The sequence below is a fragment of the Anabrus simplex genome, chromosome 1 (genome assembly GCF_040414725.1).
Source record: "Anabrus simplex isolate iqAnaSimp1 chromosome 1, ASM4041472v1, whole genome shotgun sequence".
Lineage (NCBI taxonomy): Eukaryota > Metazoa > Arthropoda > Insecta > Orthoptera > Tettigoniidae > Anabrus > Anabrus simplex.
In genome coordinates, this window is record NC_090265.1 from 1,766,948,644 (window position 1) to 1,766,960,868 (window position 12,225).

At 38.0% G+C, this 12,225-nt stretch overlaps 1 protein-coding gene across 1 annotated transcript in view; it reads right to left on the minus strand.

Annotated features, from left to right (window-relative positions):
* LOC136858762 (protein split ends) overlaps nt 1-12,225 on the minus strand; it is a 438,081-nt gene that overhangs the window by 73,828 nt on the left and 352,028 nt on the right. Inside the window, exons 8-12 of the mRNA XM_068225686.1 lie at nt 11,726-11,852; nt 11,211-11,391; nt 10,937-11,043; nt 8,531-8,703; nt 8,162-8,410 (exon numbers count right to left, since the gene is read on the minus strand). Coding sequence (XP_068081787.1) covers nt 8,162-8,410; nt 8,531-8,703; nt 10,937-11,043; nt 11,211-11,391; nt 11,726-11,852 — 837 coding nt within the window. The remainder of the gene's footprint in view (nt 1-8,161; nt 8,411-8,530; nt 8,704-10,936; nt 11,044-11,210; nt 11,392-11,725; nt 11,853-12,225) is intronic.

Below are 12,225 nucleotides of genomic sequence, written 5' to 3' on the forward strand. Positions count from 1 at the left end.
GTCTATACTTTATTTTTTTGAAGATTTTAACGTAAGATGAATTTGTTTGAATTTTCAAATCACTTTTCCATGTCAGCTGTTCTAGTGGTAAAACTTTAAATTTTAATGTATGATGCTTTATTTAAATGCTTCAATTACATCTTGGAATATGAAAGTAATAAACAGTGCATTAAATAATGCTGATTATTAAAGTATTCTCCAAACCTAACCTATGTTTTGGGTGATCCATGTCAAGATAATAAATCAAAGGGGTTATGAACCATTTTGACAGCTCTAATTCTACCAATATATCTTGGCATGGGACAGTTATGTATGTCTTTATTGAAGAGCTTAATTGGTAAAGAAATTTAGGCTATATCTAAATACTCTATAATGTAACAAAGAATAGGCGTGTACATTATGAAAGGAAACAACGTGCATTTAACAAATGTATAACTCTACACAAAACCAATGCTTGTCTGTTGGGGTCTTATAAGTTAACAATGCTCAATTATAATAATTATCATAATATTAATGAAATAAATAACATAATTGCACACAGGTGGAAATAGTGATGTAGGTGTTTAAAATATTATCCAACTTAGCCTAAGTTTTAGGTTATACAAGCCAAGTCAATAAACCGAAAGGTAAAAATACCGCGCGAGTTGGCCGTGCGGTTAGGAGCGTGCAGCTGTGAGCTCGTATCCGGGAGATAGTGGGTTTTGAACCCCACTGCCGGCAGCCCTGAAGATGGTTTTCCGTGGTTTCCCATTTTCACACCAGGCAAATGCTGAGGCTGTACCTAAGGCCACGGCCGCTTTGTTCCTATTCCTAAGCCTTTCCTGTCCCATTGTCGCCATAAGACCTATATGTGACGGTGTGACGTAAAGCAAACAGCAAAAAAAAAAAAAAAGTAAAAGTCACAGCACCCAAAGACATTCCTGTATTGAGCGACTAAAATGTCACCAGGACACTTTTCTTTCTTGATATGCTCAGCTTGTTAAAAGCCAAATGTAATTAATGTTATTGGCTTCACGCCCCGCTAACTACTTCTACGATTTTTGGGAGACGCCGATGTGCAGGAATTTAGTCCTGCAGGAGTTCTTTTTACGTGCCAGTAAATCTACCGACACGAGACTGACGTATCTGAGCACCTTCAACTACCACCGGACTGAACCAGGATCGAACCTGCCAAGTTGGGGTCAGAAGGCCAGCACCTCAACCGTCTGAACCACTCAGCCCGACTTGTGAAAACTAGATGAAGTCATATTTATCTTTATCATGTTTAATTTTTTCCCTCCACAAAGATATTTAATTCTCTTTCATGGGCCCCGGAAGTGGGTAGGCCAGTTGTCCCAACCATAAATATATATATTTTTTTTTTGGGAATGATAGATTATAGCCCTATAGTACCATGATCTTTCTTTCTTTCCTTCTTTCTTTCTTTCTTAATCAGTTTATCCTTCAGGGTTGGTTTTCTCTCGGACTCAGCGAGGGATTTCACCTCTACCACTTCAAGGGCAGTGTCCTGGAACGTGAGACTTTGAGTATGGTGATGAAACTGATGAGGAGGGACATTACCTCGCCCAGGCGGCCTCACCTATTATGCTCAACAGGGGCCTTGTTGGAGGATGGGAGGATCGGAAGGGATAGACAAGGAAGAGGGAAGGAAACGGCCGTGGCCTTAGGTGCCTGGAGGAGAAGTAGGAAAATACGAAAAACCACTTCGAGGATGGCTGAGGTGGGTTTCGAAACCGTTCTACTCAGTTGACCTCCCGAGGCTGAGTAGAGCCCGTTCCAGCCCTCGTACTATTTGTTTTCAACTTTCATGGCAGAGCCGGGAATCGAAACCGGGCCTCCGGGAGTGGCACACATTAACCACTACACCACAGAAGCGGACTAGTACTATAATGCTACCTATATGTTTATGTTAGTGCTGAAATCCGATTTCTTACTTTACTAATGCTGAAAGCCCGAAAATGTAATGTTATTCTTTAATAGGGGAATCAGTCTAGAAGGAAATGTTGAAAGTGATGTGATATCTATCCAGGTTCGTTGTTATCCTAATACTATGGGTTACAGTATATTGCACGTATATAAAAGACGCCACTTACAAACTTGCTTGTTATCCGCGAATTTCTGCGGCCACAAAAGTCACATTTTTCAAGAATGATGACATCTACACATGGTAGATTGTCTGACTGTGCTGTTTTGAACGTTTCTTCTGTCATTTCGAAGTTATTCGCGATCATGAATAATAAACAATCGGCTTTTAGCAACGGCTGATGCACAACGACTGGTAGAGCTCCATGCGGTACTGGATCGTGACGTCACAGCGCGCCGCTTACGTCAGAGGCCGTTTCACTCGCCTTGCGGAAAGGCACTATTAAATATTTTTTTAATGGTAGAAAACAAGGCAAAATACCACAATGTAATACGTTTACGTCCTATTTCATTGGTGTACTTTTCAAAAAAAATATTTTTGAAAATGATGCATGTTCCCAATTCTCAATTCACCATAAGTTTCCATATAATGCAACCCCATATCATAACTGCCTCTCCACCCTGTTGGATTACAGGAGCCACACATACAGGCAAAACTTCTGTCACTGTGCATCAACCTTTTTCTTCTCTTTAGAAATAACCCAAAAAAGAGATTTGTCTGAGAAAACAACCCATCCCCATGTTTCTTTCAATCATTGATGATACTGTCTCAAACCCCTATGCATGCTTTCCTGTGTACCTTCAACAAAAGAGGTTTTTGAAGGGCTTAAAAAATGCCATGCCTTTTTCACAAAGCCTTGACGAAACTGTGTTGAAACTAATATCAGCTTTATGAATGTTCATTAAATCAGTGGCACAGCAGAACTAACATACTGTAGTTTAGTACTCATCAGAACACACACATGCCACTGGAGACGCAATTTAAAGAAATTAAAAGTCGTTTTCTTTCCCATCAAGCCACTCTCACAATGACACACTTTTTTTTTTAATGCTGTGGCCCAAGTAACTACATCCTTTGAAGGTCTGTACACAAGATTTTATTTATCCAACATAAACAGATCAAAAGTTATGAACATTTTCCCTTAAATAACCAAGGGTTTTTGGTTATGTGACCAAAAGCTACAAATGCCCACAAAAAATTAACAAGTAAACACAGCAACTTCTGGATTCCACTAAAAGATTCCACTTTCAGAGCACTGTTGCATGAATATGATGGATACTTATTGTTAAAACTACTGATGGAAGTACGGGGACAACAGTTGCTGTACTACTTTGTAGTAGTGTCCCTGAACTTAGTATTCTGGTAGGAATCCTCATTTCAAGAAACTGATGTAAACATTTTGTATTTTGAATCTGAATGCCAGCTTATGAAAGGAAACGGCGATTAGCTTCTAGCGTTGGGAGTATCTGAGGCATGTTCGGCTCGCCAGATGCACGTCTTTTGATCTGACGCGTGTAGGTGACCTGTGCATCGTGATGAGGATGAAATGATGAGGAAGAAGACACATACATCCAGCCCCCATGACAACGGAATTAACCAATTATGGTTAAAATTCCCAAACACGCCGGGAATCGAACCCATGACCCCTGTGAACAAAGGCTAGCATGCTATCCATTTAGCCATGGAGCCGGACATGCCCGCTTATAAAACTACACTTTAACCATTACAATCACAAATTCAACAAATGAAAAAAGAAAAATTTTGCTATAAAACATACTTAATGGAAACATTTACCGTATTTACGCGAATAATCCCCACATATTTTTTTTTTTTTTAATTGAGGCACGAAATTGGGGTGCAGGTTTTATTTGCGTTAAGGTTGGCAAGTTTTCGATGTTGGATGTATAGTCATGCTTTGTGTAACTGGAGATGGAAGAAAACTGCCCCCGTATGTCATTTTTAAACGGAAAACAATTCAGACTTTTAATTTAAAAATTCATTTACATTTTTTTAAATAGTATTTTACAGAGTAAATCATTTAAATTCAAAATTTCTCTGTGTCACAATAAAATGTGTCTTCCGGAACGTGCAGGAGTAGCTTTCCGCACTTTCTTTCACTTCAGTATGTCGACAGTGTGTTTCATAGTTGCTAAATTTGAGTGAAATCATAATTCTTTTGTATTCAGTGTTTTAAGGAACGCCACAATATCAGGTAACAGGTAGTGTGCGGAGAAGCAGAATCCGCGAACACTGGTGATGCCGACATTTGAAGAAAAAGCGTGACCATAATTATAATCGATTCGTACACACCGAACAATACCATCAATGCCAATGGAACTGCATTGTTTTTTATGCCAAGCCAAAATGGACATTTTTATAGGAGATGCAGTCATTCATTGTATTATACTGCAATGCAGACGGAAGCAGAAGACTTCCTATGCTCGTCATAGGAAAGCTTGATAAGCCACGATGTTTCAAGGGTGTCGGGTACTTTCCGAACAAGTTCAAGGCACCTACAAGTGCAAACAGTACAGTAAACCAAAAAATAAAGCACTTGCATAGGGGAGCAAACATAATTTGTCCTTGTCTTTGAATCGTGTTTCTTTTTTCTTTCGCTGTGTGAGGTTATGTTTTCCACTGAGTTATCCAAGTGCATTGTTTGAATACTGTAACTGAACCTTGCATACATTTTGGAATTTTTTCCATGGCATTTGAAAGGTTTAAACTGTGAATCAGTGTTAGTTGCATGCAGTAACGTGTCTTGAATATTCTGTGACGCAGCAAGGGTTGCCATTTCTGAAGCACGAGTTGGCAGTTAATTCGAAATCACGTAAATCAAAGTCAGATTTTTGCATCCCAAAGAGTTGGATTTCTTTTTTTTTAGTTGCTTTACATCGCACCGACACAGATAGGTCTTATGGCAACGATAGGACAGGAAAGGCCCAGGAATGGGAAGGAAGCACCCGTGGCCTTAATTAAAGTACAGCACCAGCATTTGCCTGATGTGAAAATGGGAAACCATCTCCAGGGCTGCCGACAGTGGGGTTCGAACCCACTATCTTCCAGATGCGAGCTCACAGCCGTGTGTTCTTAACCGCACAGCCAACTCGCCCGGTAAGAGTTCAAATTAACAAGATTTTACTATATCGCAAAACTAACATCACTGTTCGATGTGTCTTTTTCAAGTGTTTACATTTCATGAAAAGAATTATCCACCATCAGTCATGTTAATATCAGAGTAAAAAGAGACTGTGTGTGAAAAGTGTTTTAGACATGCAGTGTGACGAATTTTTAAGTAGTTTAAGAGAGGATTCTAGTGATGCAAGAGAGAACGAATCTTCCGATCTACAGGGAATCAAGCCTATTGCAAGCTCAGATTAATGAAATGCCTAGGCCTACTTGCTAATTTTCATGGCAAATATATTTTATAGCAGTGATAATGTATTTATATCATCTCAAATATGTTCAGGCAAAGCAGCTACATCCATAAATTTACACATTCATATTTGCGTAAAGACCACGTGGACATTGCGGAGTGATATGAAATGTCTGTTTATGCCTACGTTACTCTTTTGATGGAAGGAATTTTAGTTCATTTCATTTTTTCCAAAATGACCCTTCCTAAAATTAGGCTGCGTGGATTATTCGGCGGCGGGGATTTTTCGCGTAAATACGGTATTTAAGCTTGAGAACTTGAAAAAACAGCAATATCAACAAACTCTGATAATTGGATAGGTCCAAAGCTAACACCAAAGTTTGAAGTACAGTACATTTTACCTTGCAGATTCCATAAAATGTTTTACAAAAGTACCTTATGAACTATATTACGATGATATTTTATTTTAATAACTGGAACAAAAAGTCCTTCAATTTCTCCTTGGAGTATACTCTCCTTACTTCCGAGTTATAGAGCAATGATTACTATATCCATTTCTGAGAAAGTGCCCAAATCAAAACCGAGAACAAGGCAGTTTCAACAGCATAGAGTAAAAATAATATTTAGGGGTATATGAAATGTTTATCAAATGAATGGATGAAAACCATAATGGTATAAGTAGCATTTTGGTCATTCAGAGAAAAAGGCATTTAAACATCATCACTCGTATAAAGCATGCTATTTGTAGTTATACCACCCATAACTAGAGTGCAGAATATTATCGCTATCACTGGTGATAAGAGGCTGGTGAAAGGATACATCCTCCGGGAGTTACATCCTGCACTTAACTAATTTTTTTTTAAATGTCACTTATACCGTTATGGTTTTCATCCATTCAAATAGAGTCATACTGTCTACTTTTTTCATGTATCTGTACGGTATATTATTTTACTAACAAGCCTCTTACGTTAACAGTTCAACAATGTTTATAGATGATGGAAGAGTATGCATATCTGCTTTACCTAAATTGAAACATGAAGAAGCAGTGTGGATGGCGTTTGTATCATAGGGTACTGAGGGAATTAGTAGATTTGACAATCACCATTCTATTTTCTGGTACTGAAATATGTATTAACAAAGTAAAGCTATAGAATATTAACCTGAACTGTTGTCAATTCCTTTTATCTCTTCTCCTTGCTGTTTGGAAAATACAGCAATCTATTCTCAAAATTGTGATATAATCTGCTTGTTTATGTATATCTGGGGAAGTCAAATCATTGTGAATCAACTTAATGGGTTCATGTCAGTTTCCTGAATGCACTACATTTCACAAATACTTTGATTATATTTTATTTTACTAAGTGCGAATTACAGTATTTCACTGCAGGAATAAATTGTGTATGTGTGGGTTGTGATGTCAGATCACTGGTAAAAATTCCAATAGCTGCAAAACATACCTAATCCATAATTTCTAAATAAAATAAGGTTATACTATATTAAGACCCTAGATTAAAACAGAACAAATGCCTTCCGAAGACATATTTGTTAATATCTATGGTTGCATAATGGAATATACAGGGAATTTTTTTTTAAATCAATCAAACTCAAAGTACGTATAACAACACACTTCAGAGATTTTGATGTAAGCTCGAGTTCCTGAAGATGTGTAGAAGTAGGCCTACTATAGCACCATTCAGCAGACCTTAAACAACAGTCCATTCTCTTCTTTTATAAGGTGTGATCATAAAGTTTCCATTTGAGGGTGTTGCTGCAGCGGACATGCAACATTAGCACGACTCCGATGTGGATATATAAACATGGACATGTAGGCAAAGGGATTAGAGTGGCAGTCGTGTCGTGCCGAGGTGCATGCATTAAATACAGCTACGTGAACTATGGAGATGTTATTACCAAATACTTCCAAACAGGACCAATATGCTGTTATTCTGTTCAAGGCTGCAGAAGGACAAACAACGGTGGACATCCATTGTAGAATCAAGACTGTGTATGGGGTAATATGTCTGTCGAAAACCACCATTGTGGAATGGTGCACCAAGTTCCGTGCAGGTCGCGTTTCGACACAAGACGCCAGTCGATCTGCGAAGCCAGCCTCATCCATTATAGACAACAAGCTGGCAGTATATGAGGCCTATAGTCCTGATCCCTCCCCATGCAATTATCATGCCTTCGGTCCCCTCAAAAAAGCCTTAAAGGATCAACGCTCCCTGTCGGACGAGGATGTGCAGCAGGCGGTTACATGGACTTCTTCACGCAGCACGACAAGGTGTTTTACCACACAGGGAACTTCAACCTGGTCCGTCGATAGGATTAGTGCTTCAATGCTAACAGTGATTTTGCCCGATTGGCATCCCGAGCCAGGACTGCACAGCCATCAAATGGAAACTTTTTGATCACCCCTTACACTTCTATATATCTAAATAATATTTTATACAGAATGGAACTCCTTTCTATATTTTCATATCCATGAAAATTAGAAATAAATAAATTGCTCATTCTACTAAAGCATATAACGTAGCAAGTTATAAACCAAGAAAGTTCCTTTATCAGATGATTTCTGAATAAAATTTAAGGTTCCCAATAAGAGCCTCCTCCTCTTTCAACATAATTGTGGAGTTGCTCATCAACAAAGAAGAATACATACATCCGCAAAAATGAAAAGTAAAGTTCCTTTACCATCACAGTACTCCATAATATAAAATTATTATGAAGAGATAATGATGTTTAAAGATACAAAATATTAAGGAGGAAATGATCTAATATGAATATGAAAATGAATAATTAACTAATCACTTCCATCATGAAAATCTTTTGCAAATGCCCTTAACTGAAATTTTACTGACCTGTAGCGTCGATCAGGGTATTCAGAGTCATAATATTCATAGCGTTGTCCTGTGCGCTGGGAACGCGATGATGATCGACTCTGAGTTGGTACAGGAGGTACCTGTGCAACTGGGGTGCTTCCGCTGCTATTCGAACTGCGGCTGTACGATGCGGTCCTCGATCGCTGAGGTGTTTCGTACCGTGTAAATCGTGAATTGCCAGGAACCACAACTGTTGTCTCAAACCTCCCTGCTTGAACTTCTCTCGTGCTGCAACTGAGTGATCATATAATTCATCAAAGGATAGAATCAAGAGCATAGTCATACAACAAGACAAAACAACATGCCAAATAATAACATTAAAATTGAGGCAAAAAATATTCAACATACTTAGTGTCATACCGCTCCCATGGTCTCTCACCCCCTACGACTGCATGACCCTGCTTCTCCAAATGTTCATAAAAAGCTTCTTGGCATTCCCGTGAAGCAAAATCTACCTGCAGCTTCCGTCCACGCAGCATGAAACCACGCATCTCTCGCACAGCTTCCTGGGCACAAGCCACCTTAAAAACATGCAAACATTTCAAGTCTTTCATCAACACAATGGAAAGTATAGAAAATTATACACGTTCCAATCTTTACTGATACATTCTTATTACAATTAGATTCGATCATAATTTATTGGCAACGAAATGCAGAACCTAAGAACTCAAAAACAGAGTCTAGTCATATATAGGAAGATAGGAACATAGAAAAGAACACATAATATGAACACAATGACAGATCAATGTCACAAGAGGGAGAAAAACAAAAGAGGAAGGACAATCTCCACATCTTCATACAATCATCATCATCATCATCATCATCATCATCATCATCATCATCATTTCCCCTTATCCAGCTCCTGCCAAGTCGGGATATTTATGGCACTTCTCCATCTTCCTCTTTCCTTCCACCATTTCTCTTCAACGATCTTGTCCCAGTCTAAATTTTGTCTTCTTATGCCGCTCTTCACTGATTCATTCCACCTTGTTCTAGGTCTTCCTCTTGCTCTGTTGCCCTCGCACTTTGCCTACAGCATCTGTCTTGGAATTCGATTCTCCTCCATCCTCTTTACATGTCCAAACCACCTTAGTTTATTCTTTTGAACTCTCTCATTTAGCTTTCCTATCCCAACAACTAACATCTTCATTCCTTGTCTTTCCTGTCATACTTTTTAGGAATTTCATCATACTGGCTTGAATTCTACTCCCTTGCCTGCTAGTCAAAGTCCAAGTCTCAGCTGCATAAGACAGTATAGGTACATAGTACATTTTGTACATTATCTCTTTACTTTTCCTTGGTATTACTTTGCTCCAAACAAGTTTTCTTACACTTTGGTAGAATGCATTACTCTGCTCTACCCTCCTGCTAATTTCCATTTTTGCATTTTGCATTAATTCATTTCCTAGGTATTTAAAGCTGTCCACAATTTCCAGACTCTTGGCTTCCAATTTTCAGAGTGCCCTTTCCTTGCCTTTCCCCTCTTGACATCACCATAGTCTTGCTTTTCTCTGTACTGATTTTCATGCCATAATTCTCAATTTTTGTGTTCCGTACATCTACAGTAGTTTTCATTGCAGTTCTTTGCTGTCCTTTCCCCAGATTACAGTACATCATCATCTGCAAACAGCAGTATCTTCATCCCTTTATCTCCATAGGCTTCCTTTGTTTCCTTTACAAGTTCGTCCAGAACCATAATAAACAAAAGCGGTGACAGCACACTCCCCTGTCTTAGCCCAGTCTTATTCCTAAACCATTCTGTCTTTCCAAATGGGGTCAGTACTCTGCTAACACAGTTGTTGTACATTGCTTGCACCATTTCTAACATTTCTCTTCCAAGTCTCTTTTAACCATGGTTTCCCAAACCTTCTCTCTGGGTACACTATCATATGCCTTTTCCATATCCATGAAAGTCATGACCAGATCCTTTTCATATTCCCAGTTCTTTTCCAGCAGCTGTCTCATGCTAAAGATTGGGTACACTGTACATCTTCCACTCCTGAACCCATATTGTTCCTCTTGTAGCTCTCCTGCAATCTTTCTTCTAATTCTTCTTTTTAATATCCTTTCCAGTATTTTAACAACCTGTGATATAAGTGTGATTCCTCTATAGTTACCACAAACTTTCTTGTCCCTTTCTTAAACACTGGTATTATTATCCCTTTTTCCCCAGTCTTCTTTCACACATTTGTATTTCCACATACACTTTAGTAGTCTATACAAACACTGCATACCAACACTGCCATCTTCAAATAGATAGGCTCTCTCCCCATTGTTTGCAGTTCTTCTCAGACCCCGACAAGCTTATTTCTGCTTCCCAACTCCAACAGGACGGAAAGCTTCAACATCTCAACAAATATTCAGTCTTGATGTGGGAAGTGTAGGACAAGAAGGTAAAGTGAAGGGGCAAAAAGATGAATACAGATGACAACATTCATACCGAACAAAGAAGAAACATAAATATAAAACACTTTGGTCCAATATTTAAGTGTTTTCAAGACTCAACTTGTCACTTCAAACATATTTTCCTCTAAAACTAGGGTATGAAAATATGAGATGATGATGATGATGATGATGATTATGATTATTATTATTATTATTATTATTATTATTATTATAAGATAATGATCTCTTAAAACTAAGGCTAGAACTGAATAGAAATATAATTATTTTGTTTCTTCACTTTAAGTAGCTAAATTGAATATCGTACACTGCCATGTAAATTACAGCAAGTGTTCTTAAAAACTGACCTACCTGTTCGAAATATATGAGCGCATGCCCACGTTCCCGATCAATTGTGATGTGCGAGATGGTTCCGAACGTATGGAAATGTGCATTCAAATATTTTTCAGGTACATTTTCTGCAAAAGAAAGACAATGATTACACAAGTTTTTCTCGTTCTTTGGAGTCAGATATAACAAATGCAATTGCACAGATATGCAAAATACAAAACTGTATATTATGCATGGAGGAAACTTTTCAAGTATGAACAAACAAGCTTATAATAAACATAATTAAAATACATACCAGCTACTCCATCAACCCAGACACAGTTCGTGGGCATCGACTTCCCAAACCCTAATTTGATGCGGTTGTTCCCTAAATGTTCTCCATCCATAGTTCGCATAGCTTTCACAACACTGCTAATATCAGCAAACTGACAGAAGGCATACGATGACAATGCTCCTTGTTTTTTAATGTCAATTTCCTGTAAAGGAGATTTTAAAACAACCTTATAATGAGCACAACATGAATGCTATGTACTATTCAACAATTGAGGGATATGTCTAGTATGAAATTCACTGTATATTTAGAAAGAAAGAAAGAAAGAAAGAAAGAAATAATGTTCTCAACCTTAATCAAATCTTCATCCAAATGTAGTTTAAAAGTACAACTTGGAACATAATTTTTAAAATGATTGCTTAGTGTTTAATTTATTTTGTAATGACACACAAATATTAAGCGATATGCTCTACATCAATGCATAGCTTGACTTCAAGCCAGACGACGGGAACTAAAGCTACAAACAGAAAATCACTCACAATGATTTCTCCAAATTGTTCAAAGTGCTTGCGGAGCTCCGATGCTGTTATATCTTTCTCCAAGTTGCCAATGAACAGCGTACGCGTAGCCTTCGGATGATATTCGTCCTGTTCTGCTTCATATGGCCTGAAAATAATAAAAAAACCTATAATTTCTCCTTTCAAGTATAAAATTATTAATTATCTAATAAGCTCCCTTTGGTAACGTGAGTCTTAAGTCCATAAGTTTCAATTTCTAGTATATTGGGTCTTTAATATAATATACCATAACAGACTTCCTAATGTGACTCCACCCTTCAATGCACACAATCAACCATGACTCTGGCAACAAATTTTCCCCCAAAGTTTGCATTCTTCTGCTGCTCATACCATCCGTTGTTCACTAAACACCACTTGTCTTTCCAGAAGTTGCACTAAGATGAACTCTATGGAGTATTAATATTAAACAAAATTCAGTCCATTCATTGAAGTCTGTTATGATGTATGTATATGATATAGCC